Source organism: Phyllobates terribilis, unplaced genomic scaffold, assembly GCF_046119375.1.
Source record: "Phyllobates terribilis strain yellow unplaced genomic scaffold, ASM4611937v1 Scaffold_3__8_contigs__length_932513732, whole genome shotgun sequence".
In the NCBI taxonomy this organism is placed as follows: Eukaryota; Metazoa; Chordata; class Amphibia; order Anura; family Dendrobatidae; genus Phyllobates; species Phyllobates terribilis.
In genome coordinates this window covers 621,479,887-621,498,593 of record NW_027362763.1, presented here as the reverse complement: position 1 = coordinate 621,498,593, position 18,707 = coordinate 621,479,887, and the positions used below count along the sequence as shown (strand labels likewise).

General features: G+C 41.5%; 1 protein-coding gene across 3 annotated transcripts in view; it reads left to right on the top strand.

Moving 5' to 3' along the window:
- The window catches only part of SYNJ2 (synaptojanin 2), a 573,751-nt gene that overhangs the window by 413,516 nt on the left and 141,528 nt on the right, over positions 1-18,707 (top strand). For all 3 annotated transcript variants that reach the window (XM_073671522.1, XM_073671524.1, XM_073671525.1), the window contains 2 exons: positions 1,983-2,174; positions 3,630-3,711. In XM_073671522.1, coding sequence (XP_073527623.1) covers positions 1,983-2,174; positions 3,630-3,711 — 274 coding nt within the window. The remainder of the gene's footprint in view (positions 1-1,982; positions 2,175-3,629; positions 3,712-18,707) is intronic.

Genomic DNA, 18,707 nt, shown 5'->3' with positions numbered 1-18,707 from the left:
GGCATTACAAACACCTTCTTAGATCTGTCTCACTCTAGGACCCAGCGGCTACCTTCCTCTTGCTAATTAACACCATGGCCTGGGTGTATAAATACATTCACTTTGCAATAGGGAGGCGCAGGTGATATTCACATGACCCCTTGTGAAGGCTTGAGCAAGAGCAGTACTTCTTTCTGTGGAGCTAAGATGATGTGTATGCATCTCTCTGAAGAAAGCTAAGCTATTTTCCCTTGTTTGTTCCCCCTCGTTGTCTTTAGTTGCTAGCGGGGATCAACTAGCACTCATCACCCCCCTTCCCTAACCAGGTCCATATGCCAGGGAAAGACAGGGCTAAGTTCCTGTGCGGCGATTGATGCGGAACCAATGTAGGGGAGTTAGGGAGATATCAGGTCAGCCTAGGAGGTCTCCACTCCCCCCTTTCCCTAGAGTCTGGGCCCCCTTCCCTCCTTCCCTTCGTGTCACTTAGTCTTTCTTTTTTTATTTTAATATCGATTTATTGTAACTTTTTTTTTACACTGCGCACAGATGCCGGCAGAGGAGACTACTTCTCCCCTCAGCTGCTCCTGCTCTTGCTATGGTCAATGGAAGCAGCCGTAGAATGATGGGAGGAGTAGTCTCCCGCGGGCAATTCTTTGTGTGTTTTTGCTGCGTTTTTAACTCATTGACTTGAATTGAGTCAGTCAAACACACAGCAATAATCTGCAGCAAATCTGTAAATATTTTTCTACCTGCATTTTTGCTTTGACTGACTCAGTTGAAATCAATGGGTGAAAAACGCTGCAGAAGCACACAAGGAACTGACATGCTGCAGATTTAAATGCAATGACTATCCTGACAGGAAAATTCCTGATCATGTGCACAGCATTTAAGGATTGTCATTGCATTAGCTGCCACACGGATTACCTAGCGTTCTTGTCCCATTTCCGCACGGAAAAAAACACTGTGAAAAAGCACCGTGTGCATATTGCCTAAGATATAACTATGCTTCAAATACTAACACAGCACTCATGTAGCAATATCAATAAACAATAGATAAAGTGATATATGCTTATGGTTCTATGATATATCCTATGTAGTCTGGTAAAGTGCATTTGTGCTTGCACACCTTGAAGTGCACCTACAGTTCTCATATATGGACAATTTATTAATGCATAATGTAACCTCCAGTTTTTAAGACACCCACAGTATTTGACATAACATTCAAAAAACAACTTATCTGATAGTTGTAGTAGAACAATGTCCTTAGGGACATGCCAGGCAGGGTATTTATTTTACTCACTTATATAGCACCATTAATCCACAGTGCTTCACAGACAATATCGGCATCAGATTTTCAGGGACTGTGTAGGGTCAGCCTACCTGTCGTATTATTATATACTTCATCATTCCCTTTGAACTTCCCCTCTGCTTTTTAATAGGATTTAGGCTATATATACTAATATTGACACTTTTAAATCTATCTATTGAGAGAGAATTTTTAAGGGGTTTCTTTTGGTTTAATTGGTCCTTTCAGAGTGCTAGATGCCACACACAATGAGTTCCTGTAATGTAAATCCTATGCAGACTGTGTCACGTGTCATTCAGCAATACTTTGAAAGCCAGTGTTAGAAGACTGTTGGGACTTGCTTACCTAAAGTTTCCCTTGCATTTTATATGTGAGATACAAAGAAAAAATCCTAATCCTTCCCATCACAAAATGTGAAACTGTGAAAGTAATACACATATTTGAATCTGTACGAACGATAAAATACTAGTGATAAGCAATGCAGAACATACAGGCTTTACTATACTTGACTAGATTTGCTTGCACACAATGTGCATTATTGGTGAAGACCTAGTGAAATCCAAAAATGGAAAAAAAAGTCACTTGTTTTTCCATTTTCTAACTTTTATATTACATTTTAGTTCTATATGTTATTTTAGTTTTTTCCTCACTTTGCTTTACCTAAAAGCATACTAACTTGAAAATATTTGTGCCACAGTGAATCCAAGCGTTTTAAGGTCTATGTCAGAACGTCAGTTTGAGTTTACAAATTTCAAAAAGACTCGTGTTGCCGTGGGAACCTGGAATGTAAATGGAGGAAAGCAGTTCCGAAGCAATGTCCTCAGCACGAGTGAGCTCACAGACTGGCTCCTGGATGCTCCCAAACTATCTGGTCTTACTGATTTTCAGGGTAAGTGGAACTGCCTTATTATTACATCATTGAGGTCATTCACAAAATAGCACAATGGAATATCCAATTTTGATTGTTCTACCTTTCTTTACATTTCTCTTTTTTTTCCATCACTTCTAATGGAAAGTTATGAGCCTCATGAACCTACTAATCTCTGATCTTGGATACAGTATGAATGTGACCTGGTCTAAGTCAAACCAAGGCAAGATGTAGCTGGCGGGCCACATCCAGTCCTTTGACTGTTCCTGTCTCACCTGCAGACAAGTGAACATAAAGGTTTAAGAGGGAGCCACCAGCTGCTCCTTCCACCATTCAGCCTGTGCAACTGAGACTCAGAGAGCAGACTCATGAATCATTATATTGTGTCTGCTTTTCAGAGCCACAGTGGGCACACAGCAAAGACCAGAGCAGAGGGCCGTCGTCAGTCACTTGTTGGGTATATTTGTGGGAGCATCATACCATTTGGGGGCTGTGTGTGTGTGTGGGGGGGGGCGGGGGCGTGATTATACAATGTGTGAAAAGATGTGAGGACCATCATGCCATGCGTGTGAAGGGCTGTGAAAACAGTCATACAATGTATGGGTGCTGTGAGGGCCACCATACTGTGTTGTGTGGCTGTGTGGTGCTTTATACTGTCTGTGGGGCCATCATACTGTGTGGGGAGTTGTGGGGCCATCATACTGTGAGGGGAATTGTGGGGCCATCATACTGTGTGGGGAGTTGTGGGGCCATCATACTGTGAGGGGAGTTGTGAGGCCGTCATGCTGTGTTGGGGGCTGTGGTGGCATCATATTGTATGTATGGGAGGGTTGTGAGGATAACATATTTTGTGGGTAGGAGTTGTTGAGGTACAAGGGCTGAATAACAGGAGCAGTATCATTTCTAAACTTCTGAAAAGCAGTGAATTATATGGCTTTGATTAGCTGCTACTGACAATAGTACAAGTTCCAATAAGCCCTAACATGTATTAGCAGTAGCAGCTAGTCAACATGCTTAATTCTGCTCACAATTAAGTGATACAATTTATATTAAAATAATAATAATTAATATATTAGTATTTAGCATATTTTATTTAATTGTTTTGGCCCTCCACAACAATCACTGTCTCTCATGTGGCCCCTTGGGGAAAAATTAATTGCCCACCCCAAGTCTAAGTTATATAAAAAAAGCCAATTTATACAGCCAAATCTTTGACCGCAATAACATGTACTGAAAATTTCCAGTGCGGTCATGTTTATTTTTTTAAGTATTTCATCACTTTTCATTGTAGTGGGTGAAATCCACAACATGCTCTCAAATCTGGCACTTTCTGAGCCATGCTGATTTGTAGCTTCTTGTTCAGGTTCTATACTGCCAAAGCCTTAAGAAAAATATATATGTATTGATGGAGGAGGGTTTATGCTTTCTGTTTACTTGTTTGTGTATTTGAAAATGTATTATTATTTTGTATTACAGATGAAAATGGCCCTCCAGATATATTTGCTGTAGGCTTTGAGGAAATGGTTGAACTGAATGCTGGAAACATTGTTAGTGCAAGGTCAGCCATAAATATGAAAGCAAAAAAAAAAAAAGTTTAGAGCTGTGGAAGTGATCTGTGAATTGATTAATTTCATTGTATCAACTTAATCTGTGCTTGTTAACAGGTAATGGGGTAACGTTTTAGTAATCTCAGAAAGCCTATTCTACTTCTTGTAATCATAAGTGATGAACATATTAAATCCGACCATCCAATAAACGTGGAAACAATACAGTATGACAGAAATTTGTACCATCAAAAAGATCACATACAGTTGGGGATTAATGATAGCAACATGTGACTTCCGAGATGGGGCACACCTTCTTTGCTACACTGTGTCTCAGCAGCCAGGACTTGTAGCCCACTGTTAGAGCTGCCTGTTCCTACCTGCACTGTGAAGTTTGTGTTGTATGCTTCCTCCATCTCTTGAAATTACCCTGGTCAGTCTAATGAGAAACTGTCCCACATCGAACGAGGCTCCATTTTAGCCTGTCATATGCTTGCAGTGGCCAGTAAACCAGCTCCACTAAGTACATGAAGGGTGTTCCAATCCTGACTCACAAATCACAGCTAAAGTTTAGCAAATTGCCTCCTCATATAATCATATAAGAGTAATCTCAACTGTCATATCCCACCATCCCTATAAACCTCTCCTAAGCCTATCCACTTACACTTTCCAAAATTTGTACTCACTTTTTTTTTTAAACCCTTCCTTATATATTGTTCAATGCAGACTCTCAAATCTCATGAATGAGAATAGCATAGCTTCTGTGAAAAAACAACTTTTTTTTTCTAACCCTGGATATCTTTAAGCCTCATTCACACGTCCGATTTTTTTCACGTACGAGAAAATAGGACTGATAAGTGTGGTCATCCAATTTTCTTGTACATGGAGAAACTTAAAAAAAAACAATTTCTCCATTCTGAGAGTCAGTGAAAATTGGACCCCATTTGAATGTCCTTCGAGTGTGGTCTGATTTTTTTTTTTATTCACGGACCCATTGACTTGCATTGCCCCTTTAGATCCGACCCTGTGATCAAAATCGGAAATGTCTCTAATATTTTCCACGGAACACTTGGTCCGAGGAAAAATTTGATTCTGAATAGTCCCATAGAATATCATGGATTTGAGTTCTATTCGTAAAAACCTCGGATAACACTCGTGCACAAAAATGGGATGTGTGAATGAGGCCCCAATTTGTGACAAGCTGGCAAAACTCAGAGGGCAGAAAGAGATCCATTGTTGTTTAATAGTTTTCTACAGATAGTACCTTTACGGACAGCCATATGAAGAAAATGAAAAGGAGAAAATCGGCACTCCAACAGGTAAAATATGAAAAAACTTTAATGGATAATTTTAAAAAAAGGGGAAAATGTAAAATTCTTTCACGTTTCTGGCGCTAGGGTTGCGCCCTCAGTCATAGCAGATGAGAAAATGACAATGAAGTCATGACATGCACAATGGAGTCACATGACATGAAATGAGAAATCAATTACACATGCAAAAGGTGTGCAAGAAAAATCACAGCCATAGTTCACATTGAAGGCAATTAGCTCAAATACAGACAAGGTGATCATTGCAAGTGAGTCAATCGACAGGGGTAGGGGTACTTGGATCCCGGGATGGATGGGCTACTTCTGTGGGGATCACGGTTGGTCGGTTCCCGGTTCCGTACCCTGGACCCTCAGTAAAGGGATGGGGGTGAGGATGATGGGAGTATTGTGTCCTGACGCCTCCTGTGGTAACTGGTAAAATCTGTTACCAGCGCTGTGTATGGTTGCTGAGGTGATCGGCATACGGCTTGTACGAACGCTATAGGCAGTAATGTCAAAGTAGGCACACACACACATTAAGTCTTTGTTTCAGTACCTTTCTTTTACTGATGTCCGGTAACAGGTACAGTTCAGGAGGGTAACCAGGTTTTCGGTGCAGGTAGAGTTATTCACCTTGAGGATTTGTGAGGCCTCCTCTAACACTGTGTGCGTTGTTTGGGATCAGTCCTGCCTTAAGCTGAGCCTGCCACCTTTTACTTTCTTTGGGGTCCTTCTCCACAACTGACAATGAGGACCTTTCCTTGGGGCTACCAATTCTCTTTCTGGGCCCCTGGTCCTATACTTGGTCAAGTTTGGCGACTCTTTCCCCTTCTTCAGGGGGAGCAGATCCTCCTGATCTGTCCGGGTTTTCTATGCTATTCCTGAATTAATAGCAATCTCGGACTCCGGTGTCCGGGTGAGCTAAAGGGATAATAGTTTTATCTCTTTCTTTCTCCTTCTAGCCTCCGTCCCTCTCTCTAGGGCGCTTCACAACACAGACCTGTTTCCTAGTTCAGGGCTTAACTGGTCCTCAGCCAACAGCTCTCTGTGTCTCTCTCCTCCTTCATCCCTCTCTAGACTAACTGCCGCTTTTTCTGTCTCTCTGGAAGCTGACTCCTCCCCTCAGACCTGGGGTGAAAGGTGTAGTGTGTGCCCAAGCGTACATCTCCCCCTGCACCTATGGATCCTGTGGTAAACCCCCGCAGGGGTGCCACACAAGCATCCTACAACAAGCCAGAAATGCAAAATAGCACTATGGTGGAAAATAAAATAGAATTAAACCTCATACTCTTGTTCTTGCATATTTGTATCCCACTTTGTATATAAACTGTTTATTGCAGGAATTTTGTGTAAAAACCACCGATGTTAGTTACCAGGAGATTAGCCCATATAGGAACATAATACTGGGGTTACTTATGCAGGTGTGAGATCACAGAGTTAAGACATCACAAATGCCATCAACTGTAGCAACGGAAGATTTAGAGAGCTACATGCTAAGCACGTCACAGTGAGGAGACTTTTCAAGCCGCAATGCTACTCTGGGAAATATGCAAATTGTCTCTTCAGAGACAAGAGAACTAGAACTCTAGTGCCACCTATTGGAATTAGCAATCCTACAAGTCAATGTTGACCCTTTAACGAGCCTCATCACATGACTTAGGATAAAATTAAGTTTTTGTTCTTGGCTTTTATCCTAAGTCATGTGATAAGGCTCATTAAAGGGTCAATTTTGACTTTTAGGATTGCTTCTTCCAGTAGGAGGCACTAGAGTTCTAGTCCTCTTCCTCTCTGAAGAGACAATTTGTAGAGTTAGAGAAACATATATTCATGAAATGAATAGTAGATTCAATATAGAGCATTGCAATAAGAATGTCAAATAAACAGAAAAATTGCATATCAATATCTAAATTGTTAATAGAAATATTATCGTCTTACACACATAATAATATAAAATGATATACACAATATCCAATGTGGAAAAACTATAAACCTATAATTATGAACATATAAAGCGAAAAAAATTTCATGCAAATCAAAATTGAATACATAGTAGATGATTTGCAAGGAAATACATCCGCATCTGATCCAGTGCAAAGCATAATATCCTGGCGAAAAGGATCATAGAGCCACAAATATACCAAGCATTATCAAACATATCAATGGGAGGCAAATAGATGCATCATTGTTAAACAGACCAGAACAAGTGTACACAAAACACTGGTGAAATTACTGTGGAACATTGCAATGGTGACTCAAATTTGATGGAACGTACAAATCCATTCAAGAGTTGAATGTTTAACAAATCAATTGGGATACGTCTGCATAGAGTCTGATGCAAAACTTGATCATGAGGCTATAGATGTAGCAAGCATTTCTATCTGTATCAACAAAAAAAATAATTTAATTATATTGCGAAAAAAACTGGCAAAAACCAAATATATAAGAAATAAAGTAAAAAAGCTGTAGAACATTGCAATGAAAATAATCAAGCAGTCATTGCTGAAAAATCTTTAAGTTGTTTTCATCATTCATGTGCTTTCTGCAAAGATGAATCAGCAATGATGGCGCAATATACAGAAAGGCAAATAAGTACACCAACAAATAATAACTGGAAAAAGCACAAAATAAGTTCAGAAAACATGGATTATCACCATATAGATGGTCTGCTGGGAATAAACCAGTATGAATTTCATCAATAGATGTAAAACAGGTCATTGCGAAAATTCATACCCATAGGGTATTTTAGTATTTAAGCTCAAGATCCAGAAGGGTTTCTGTGTGTTTCTACCCCGTACCAGATAATTCACTTTCTCAAGACCAAAGAAAGAAAAATGTGTGAGATCATTTTTATGTATGGACACTAAATGTTTAAATGTTTTGATGCCCCAGAGTATGTGCTGTTAGAGTTATTGATATTTGAAATATGTTCTGTTATTCTTTTCTTTAACCCTTTCGCGCCAGAGCCTGTTTTCGCCTTCGTGACCGGGCCAATTTTTTCAATTCTGACCACTGTCACTTTATGAGGTAATAGCTCTGGAACGCTTCAACGGATCCCACCGATTCTGAGATTGTTTTTTTCTTGACATCTTGTACTTCATGATGGTGGTAAAATTTATTCGATATCTCTCGCGTTTATTTGTGAAACAAATAGGAAATTTGGCGAAAATTTTGAAAATTTTGCAATTTTCAAACTTTGAATTTTCATGCCCTTAAATCAGAGAGATATGTCACACAAAATAGTTAATAAATAACATTTCCCACATGTCTTCTTTATATCAGCACAATTTTGGAACATACTTTTTTTTTTGTTAGGAAGTTATATGGGTTAAAAGTTGACCAGCAATTTCTCATTTTTCCAACAAAATTTGCAAAACCATTTTTTTAGGGACCACATCTTATTTGAAGTGACTTTGAGGGGTCTTTATGACAGAAAATACCCAAAGTGGCACCATTCTAATAACTTCACCCCTCAAGGTGCTCAAAACTATATTCAAGAAGTTTATTAACCCTTTTGGTGCTTCATGGGAATTTTTGGAATGTGGAAGAAAACAATGAACATTTAACTTTTTTCACAAAAAATTTACTTTAGACCCCAATTTTTTTATTTTCACAAGGGTAACAGGAAAAAAATGGACCCCACAATTTCTAGTGCAATTTCTCTTGAGCACGCTGATACCCCATATCTGAAGGAAAACTACAGTTTGGGTGCACAGCCGGGTTCGGAAGGGAAGGAGGGCCATTTGACTTTTTGAATGTAAAATTTGTTTGAATAATTATGTTGCATTTGGGGAGACCTGATGTGCCTAAACAGTGGAAACCCCCCACAAGTGACACCATTTTGTAAACTAGAACCCTTAGGGAACTTATCTAGATGTGTGGTGAGCACCTTGAACCCTCAGGTGCTTCACAGAAGTTTATACTATTGAGCCGTAAAAATAAAATTTTCACATTTTTCCCACAAAAATGTTTTTCATCCCCTAATTTTGCATTACCATAAGGGTAACAGGAGAAATTGCACCATGAAATTTGTTGTGCAGTTTCTCCTGAGTATGCCGATACCTTATATGTGGGGGAAAACCACTGTTTGCACGCAAGGCAAGGTTCGGAAGAGAAAGAGCGCCATTTGACTTTTTGAATGTAAAATTTGTTTGAATGATTAGCGGACGCCATGTCGCATTTGGGGAGCCCCTGATGTGCCTAAACAGTGGAAACCCCCACAAGTTACACCATTTTGGAAACTAGACCCCTTAGGGAACTTATCTAGATATGTGGTGAGCACAACATTGTACCTACAGGTGCTTCACAGAAGTTTATAATATTGAGCCGTAAAAATAAAATTTTCAAATTTTTCCCACAAAAATGTTTTTCATCCCCCAATTTTGCATTATCTTAAGGGTAACAGGAGAAATTGCACCATGAAGTTTGTTGTACAATTTCTCCTGAGTACGCCGATACCCCATATGTGGTGGAAAACTACTGCTTTGGCACACGGCAGGGCTTGGAAGAGAAAGGAGAGCTATGTTGGCTGGGATAGGTTGCAGACACCATGTCACATTTGAAGAGTCGCTGACATGCCGAAACAGCAGAAACCCTCACAAGTGACCCCATTTTGTAAACTACACCTCTCAAGGAATTCATCTAGGGAAGTAGTAGTATTTTTTAATTTTTTAAATTTATACCATTGGGCAGTGAAGAAAACAATTATATTTTTACCACAAAAAAATTGTTTTAGTCTCAGATTTTACATTTTCACACAGGGCAATGGGTAAAAATGGTGCCGAAATGTGTCACACAATTTCTTCTAAATGTGGCAATACCTCATATGTGGCTGTACAGTACCGGGAGGGACGGAGCGCTATTTGACTCTAGGAGAACAAATTATTGTAGAATAGTTTGAAGTGCTAGAAGAAGTTATACCCCTTTGGGAATTTACCTACAGGTGTAGTGATGAATTTGACAACATGGGTCTTTTCCAGAAACCAGCAGCAGTGGATGTTGCTGAGTGAAAATTTCAAACTGCCGTTGAAGTGACCAGTACGTTGTGCCCAGCTCATTCTTCTGGAGACATGCATCTGTAAATTAGGCAGGCTCTCATCGCTACAGGAATGCCAAACATGTGGACCCTAAATGTAGTTTAGGCACATTGTGAGGCTCAGAAGGGAAGGAGGCATTTGGATTTGGGAACACAACATTTTCTGAATTTCTTTTGGGGGCAAGGGCCACTTAGCTTTTCCAGAGCCTTTCTGCTACCAGTAACTTGGAAGTCCCTTATATTTTTAACAGATGACGGACCTGAGTGGGGACTTTCTTTTTTTTGAGGACTGAGTTGAAGCTTTTATTGGGAACATTTTACATAACGTTTATCCGGCGCTCTAGGCTGAGCACTTAGATCGGGGTTTCCATCTAAATCTCCAAGTGATGTAATTCAGATGAAACCCCTGCGTGATCCATTCACTATAATGAGGCAGCAGAGTTACTCTTGACTCCGTCTGGCATCTGTTTAGCGGTGTCCTTTTTTTCAGAAGTGCACAAAACTGTGGCAAACCGCACTTTTATGCACGCCTAAAAAAATTGACACCATGGGATTACAGGCCAGACGGCATCCACAGTGCCTTCATCTGCCTCAGTATAGGGAATCTTCCTCCAGGGGTTCTGTCTGAATCACGTATTTCAGAGATTTACATGGAAACCCCGGTGTAAGCGCTCAATGCAGAGCGCTGGATAAATGTGAGCAGAGCTTTACTACGATCTTTGGGAGACATAATAAACAAATCAGCAGCAGGTGAAGAATTGTTTTTATTTATTTTTTACACCGTTCCTCGTGTGGTATAAGTGATAAGACGACTTTATTCTTCAGGTCGGTGCGATTACAGAGATACCAGATTTATATCAGGTTTTTATGACTGACCGCTGTCACACACTAAAAGACAATTTTTTTTGCAAAATCTAGTTTTTGCATCGCCAAATTTTGAGAGCTATAATTTTTCCATATTTCGGCCGACAGAGTTATGTAAGGGCTTGTTTTTTGCGGGACGAGTTGACGTTTTTATTGGTACCATTTTTGGGTACGTTCCATTTTTTGATCGCTTTCTATTCCTTTTTTTGGGAGGTAAAATGATCAAAAACCAGCAATTCAGTATTTGTTTTATGAGGGTTTTTTTTATGCCGTTCTGGGTGTGGTAAAAGTGATAAGGCAGCTATATTTTTCGGGTCAGTATGTTTACAGCGATACTATTCTTAAATAGTTTTTTTATGTTTTGGCGCTTTTACACAATAAAACTATTTTATAGAAAAAATATTTTTTTTTGCATCGCTGTATTCTGAGAGCTATAACATTTTTATTTTTCAGCTGATGGAGCTGTATGGTGGCTTTTTGTTTGCAGGATAAGATGACGTTTTCATTTTTATTTCCATTTGGCTTTTTGATCATATTTTATTCCACTTTTTGTTTGGCGATATGATGAAAAAGTATAGTTTTTTGCTCCGTTTTTTTTTACTGTGTGCACAGAAGGGGTTAATTCCGGACGCGGTGATACCAAATATAGTGGGTACGAAAAGTATTCAGACCCCTTTAAGTTTTTTCACTCTTTGTTTCACTGCAGCCATTTGGTAAATTCTAAAAAGTTCATTTTTTTTCTCATTAATGTACACTCTTGACTGGAAAAAACAGAAATGTAGAAATTTTTGCAAATTTATTAAAAAAGAAAAACTAAAATATCACATGGTCATAAGCATTCAGACCCTTTGCTCAGTATTGAGTAGAAGCTCCCTTTTGAGCTAGTACAGCCACGAGTCTTCTTGGGAATGATGCAACAAGTTGTTTTTCACACCTGGATTTGGGGATCCTCTGCCATTCTTCCTTGCAGATCCTCTCCAGTTCCATCAGGTTGGATGGTGAACGTTGGTGGACAGCCATTTTCAGGTCTCTCCAGAGATGCTCAATTGGGTTTAGGTCAGGGCTCTGGATGGGCCAGTCAAGAATGGTCACAGAGTTGTTCTGAAGCCACTCCTTTGTTATTTGCATAGGGCGTATACAGTGTGTGTGGTGCGTACGGCGTATACAGAGTGCGTATGTGGTGTTGCGCACGGCGCACACAGTGAGTGTGGTGCGTACGGCGTATAGAGAGTGTGTGTGGTGTTGCGTACGGCGTATACAGTGTGTGTCTGTGTGGTGCGTACGGCGTATACAGTGTGTGTCTGTGTGGTGCGTACGGCGTATACAATGTGTGTGTTTGGTGCGTACGGCGTATACAGTGTGTGTGTGTGTGTGGTGCGTACGGCGTATGCAGTGTGTGTGTGGTGCGTACGGCATATACAGTGTGTGTGTGGTGCGTACGGCGTATACAGTGTGTGTGGTGTGTACGCCGTATACAGTATGTGTGTGTGGTGCGTACGGCGTATACAGTGTGTGTGGTGTGTACGGCGTATACAGTGTGTGTGGTGTGTACGGCGTATACAGTGTGTGTGTGTGGTGCGTACGGCGTATACAGTGTGTGTGTGTGGTGCGTACGGCATATACAGTGTGTGTGTGGTGCGTACGGCATATACAGTGTGTGTGTGGTGGGTACGGCATATACAGTGTGTGTGTGGTGCGTACGGCGTATACAGTGTGTGTGTGGTGCGTACGGCGTATACAGTGTGTGTGTGGTGCGTACGGCGTATACAGTGTGTGTGGTGGTGCGTACGGCGTATACAGTGTGTGTGTGGTGCGTACGGCGTATACAGTGTGTGTGGTGGTGCGTACGGCGTATACAGTGTGTGTGTGGTGGTGCTTACGGTGTATACAGTGTGTGTGTGGTGCAATTAGCAAAATAGTCCAAATATTAGAAATTGAGTGTGGGCGAGGGAACAGAGTCCCCCCCAACACGCTCAAATACCGACTCAAAAGTAACATTATTTAACAAGAGGAAAACAGAGTCATCATGGTTTAAAAAGAGACACATATTTTATTGACACAATTAATTAAAACAAGTATATAATCAGAACAGAAAAAAATGAGAAGCAAGTAAAAAGCAAGGTGGACAATGAAATATCCGAATTAGCCAAAACGGACCTGCCTCAATACTAGATGCTCAATCGAATAAACACAACTCTATAGCTGGAAAGAAGGGTTTTTCCAACAAAGTAGAAAAACGCTGCACCTAGGATTCTTGACCAGTAGAGTAAAGATTATATAAGTAATAGGCCTAAAATTTGTTTAAATAGGGCACAACATCATGTCAAGATTGATAAGCTATTATTAGACCAAACACATGGTGGCGTACTACTACAGTGCACTGCAAAAAAAGAAGAAAAAAAGAAGAAAAGCAGCAAAGCCAAGCTTATCAATTAAAGTGCAGCATGCATATTTGTATTAGTACAGAGTTAGGCAGATAGGAGAGCATCTCCACACATTCCCTTCCCTCCCCCTACCCCCCACTCCTACCAAGAAAAAGGCGAGGTAAGTGACCTCTTAAACATGCTTGAGCAGAGTGCCAAAGGAGATGTATCACTTAAATGGGCATGAGGGAGATGTATGTCTTACCAGGGGTGGTGGTGGGCGGTCAGTGGGCAATCCAGAAAAACCACGTGCGTCCCCGATGCGCGTTTCGCGGCAGCTAGGGCCGCTTTCTCTTTTTACTTGCTTCTCATTTTTTTCTGTTCTGATTATATACTTGTTTTAATTAATTGTGTCAATAAAATATGTGTCTCTTTTTAAACCATGATGACTCTGTTTTCCTCTTGTTAAATAGTGTGTGTGTGGTGCGTACGGTGTATACAGTGTGTGTGTGGTGCGTACGGCGTATACAGTGCGTGTGTGGTGCGTACGGCGTATACAGAGTGTGTGTGTGTGGTGCGTACGGCGTATACAGTGTGTGTGTGTGTGGTGCGTACGGTGTATACAGTGTGTGTGTGGTGCGTACGGCGTATACAGTGCGTGTGTGGTGCGTACGGCGTATACAGTGTGTGTGTGTGTGCTGCGTACGGCGTATACAGTGTGTGTGTGTGTGGTGCGTACGGCGTATACAGTGTGTGTGTGTGTGGTGCTTACTGCATATACAGTGCGTGTGTGGTGCGTACGGCGTATACAGTGTGTGTGTGGTGCGCACGGCGTATACAGTGTGTGTGGTATGTACGGCGTATACAGTGTGTGTGTGTATCATGCATACGGCGTATACCAGGGGTCCTCAAACTTTTTAAACAGGGGGCCAGTTCACGGTCCCTCAGACCATTGGAGGGCCGGAATATAGTTTTTAAAAAAAACTATGAACAAATTCCTATGCACACTGCACATATCTTATTTTGTAGTAAAAAAACAATACAGGAACAAATACAATATTTAAAATGAAGAACAAGTAAAGTTAAATCAACCGGTATTTCAATAGGTAGTTAACTGTACCCAATAGGCAGCATAGGTCCTCAATAGGCAGGTAAATGTCCCCAATAGGCAGCATAGGTCCTCAATAGGCAGGTAAATATCCCCAAAAGGCAGGTAAATATCCCCAATAGGCAGCATAGGTCCCCAATAGGCAGGTAACTGTACCCAATAGGCAGCATAGGTCCCCAATAGGCAGGTAAATGTACCCAATAGGCAGGCAAATATCCCCAATAGGCAGCATAGGTCCCCAATAGGCAGGTAACTGTACCCAATAGGCAGCATAGGTCCCCAATAGGCAGGTAAATGTCCCAAATAGGCAGCATAGGTCCCCAATAGGCAAGTAAATGTCCCCAATAGGCAAGTAAATGTCCCCAATAGGCAGCATAGGTCCTCAATAGGCAGGCTGTTCCCCCCCTTATTATGCCCCATGCAGGATTTCCCTTTCTCTCACCATATAATGCCCCATGCAAGATATCACTCCCCTGTCTTTATAATGCCCCATTCAGGATGTCACCCCCCATATAATGCCCCATGCTGGATGTCACCCCCCATATAATGCCCCATGCAGCATGTCACCCCTCCCATATAATGCCCCATTCAGGATGTCACCCCTCCCATATAATGCCCCATTCAGGATGTCACCCCCCCATATAATGCCCCATGCTGGATGTCACCCCCCCATATAATGCCCCATGCAGCATGTCACCCCTCCCATATAATGCCCCATTCAGGATGTCACCCCCCCATATCATGCCCCATGCAGCATGTCACCCCCCCCCCATATAATGCCCCATGCAGCATGTCACCCCTCCCATATAATGCCCCATTCAGGATGTCACCCCCCCATATAATGCCCCATGCAGCATGTCACCCCCCATATAATGCCCCATGCAGCATGTCACCCCTCCCATATAATGCCCCATTCAGGATGTCACCCCCCCATATAATGCCCCATGCTGGATGTCACCCCCCATAAAATGCCCCATGCAGCATGTCACCCCTCCCATATAATGCCCCATTCAGGATGTCACCCCCCCATATAATGCCCCATTCAGGATGTCACCCCCCATATAATGCCCCATTCAGGATGTCACACCCCATATAATGCCCCATTCAGGATGTCACCCCCCCCATATAATGCCCCATTCAGGATGTTGCCCCCCCATATAATGCCCCATTCAGGATGTCACCCCCCCCCCCTATCATGCCCCATGCAGGATGTCACCACTAATATTATGTCCCATGCCTTCATACATTAAAAAAAAAAAAATCCAATACTCACCTCCCTCCTCCTCACCCGCTGCTCGGGTCCGGACTCCAGCGTCGCGGCAGCGTCGTCCCGCTCTGCGCTCCCTGTGACGGCACTCGGGAGGGCGTGGTGTAAAGACGTCACCGCACCCTCTGACCTGAGACGTCACAGGGAGCGCAGAGCAGGAAGACAGCGGATCTGCGAAGGCACGGGGAGAGGTAAGTATCTGGCTGCCGGGGCCCTGAGCAAGCGGGGGGAAGGGCGGGCAATGGCACCGCTCTCCTCTCCTCCGCCCATAGCCCGGCGGGCCGGATAAAAGCCGTAGTTTGAGGACCCCTGCTGTAGGGCTTTAAATTCACTAGGAGTAGTATTTCTGCAATGACACAATACTGCTTTCTGTTCATGAAAGAGCTTAAGATCTCTCTCAACAAGGGTTTGAAACAAATCAAGTGAGGAGACCCTAGATTGCAAGGGGTAATATGAAGAATTTTTAGGAACAATTTTTACATCCTTATCTACAATGAAGGAAACATTTGCCCCCTCGCTCTGGAGAGATGCAAATGTCAAAACCGCATTAAGGAGAAAGCAGATGTATCCTGTGGTGAAAAGACACGGTAAGAAATGTTAGTATCTGCTGAATCTTTGGAGAAAAAATGTCTTTTAACTCTGAGAAGACGGGTAAACCTATTGACATCCTTGATCTTTTGAAATAAATCAGTCTCTCGTGGGGACAAAATTCATTCCTTTCTCTAGGATATGTATTTGAGTCTGAGGCAAAATGTAGGAGTAAGAAGCAAAACGCTGGAAGTGCTAGAATTTAATAGTAATGTCTCTTCCTCCTGTTTCTTGTGGGGTAACATCTCCAATTCACGTTTCCTCCTTTTCCTACCCCTCCTACTCCGTTTGCGTTTTTTGATCCATATGGAGGGTCATGTCTGACATTAGATCCAGAATAGGAATTATCAGTATCAGGATCAGAAGTGTTGTAGTCAGATAAGGAAAATGAGACAGTTTTTGGACACATCAGAATGATATTTAGGTTCATCTCTGAATCTGAGAATGGACCTGCTACCTGGACTTTTATTGTTTTTAATGTTCCATGTACAGTATAAACTTTGACAATAGTCCTCAAGGAGTTTCAAATGATTTTGCTTTTTAGTAGAGAGTGAATCCAGTTCAGAAGTGCCCTTGTATTTGGTCAAGTTAACATTAAGAAAAATCTATGTCCTTTTGGAGAGTTTGAAATCTGGATTCCTCATAGTAAACCATTAGCTCCATGAGCTTCAGTGAGCATGTGGACAGAGTATTGTTCTACTTGGTTGAAAAGTCCTCAGAGAAAATATATGTAGGTTGTTTTTTTATGCTTAATCCACTTTGGATCATATCCCTCTCCACGGGGGATCATATCCCTCTCCACGGGGGATCATATACAAATATGCAAGAACAAGGGTATGAGGTTTAATTCTATTTTATTTTCCACCACAATGCTGTTTTGCATTTCTGGCTTGTTGTAGGATGCTTGCAATGATCACCTTGTTTGTATTTGAGATAATTGCCTTCAATGTGAACTATGGCTGTGATTTTTCTTGCACACCTTTTGCATGTGTAATTGATTTCTCATTTGATTTTATGTGACTCCATTCTGTATGTCAAGACTTCATGGTCATTTTCTCATCTGCTATGACTAAGGGCGAAACCCTAGCGCCAGAAACGTGTAAGAATTTTACATTTTTCCCCTTTTTTAAAAATGATCCAATAAAGTTTTTTCATATTTTACCCTTTGGAGTGCCGATTTTCTCCTTTTCATTTTATTCATATGGCTGTGCCCACCAGTGGGACCGACACCCTTCAGTGGACTATCTTCACCCTGTTTGGATTCAGCGTTGCAGCTCCCTAACCCTCCCTCCTGTTTCTACTTTTAGGGACATGCAGCTGATTTGAGGCATTGATCTAATTCCAGTGTTGGAGTATGTTCACACGTCACGTTTTTCCCTCAAAAAAATGCTGTTTCAAATCTGCAGCATGCCAATTCTTTCAGTGTTTTTGCACTGTGTTTCACCCATTCTAATTAAAGGAAAAAACTCATTAAAGCTGTTTTTTATGCAGCGGTTTTTCTGCCAAGACATGTTTTTGATGCAGAAATGTCTGCAGTGTGTAACTAACATGTGCACATACCCTAAAGGGGTTTTTCACACTTGTTTCAGAAGATCATTGTAAACATAGAAGAGTTACTTAGAGTATTCTTCTAAATCCTCACAACTCGGGTGGTCTGAGTCGGGAGCAGAAGTTATGATACCCTTCTGATAGTCACCTGACGGATGACACCACTGATTGGGTGCTGGGTCAGGTGACTGATGGACAAGGCGCCATCACTTTTGCTCCTTTTGAAATGCTGAGGCTCAGAAAGGTAAGTAATCTCCTCTTGCCTCTTTTTTGAAAAAAAGGGTGGAAAACTCCTTTTAGGTTCTTGTTTGTTTTTTTTTCGGGTAGCAATTTTTTTGTGTACTTAACCATTTATTCAGCTCATAATTCTCAAATGGTCTTGTTTTATAAATTTGTATTGAATCTATTATGTTAGCATAATGCTTAAAAGGCATTTATCAAGGGAATTAACCCCAATAATTAACTACGAACACTTTACCAGGCTCCTAATAACGTTGTAATGATGTCTTTATTACAGCTATTACTGCAGTTTTTTGTAAAAAATGTTTAAGCCTGGTAGTACAGTTTCCCATTCCAGCAGTTTGCTGGTTTCATACCCACGGCAGTGTGAGTGACAAAACAACATGAGCAGAAAGAAGAAGAAATTATTGTTCTCCTCCCTATGCTCATGCTGTTTTGTCTCCATGGGCATTATACCATACTGCTGAAATGAGAGCCTGAACCCCCTGACTAGTCTAGGTACAAGCACATCCAATCCTTGTTAGTGTGTCTCTTGATGAGTCGCTCAAACAGAGCGACGGAAAGCATCGAGAATGAGAGACTGAGACATTTTGTTGTACAAGTGCTTCTCACTAAATTAGAATATCATCAAAAAGTTAATTTATTTCAGTTCTTCAATACAAAAAGTGAAACTCATATATTATATTGAGTCAT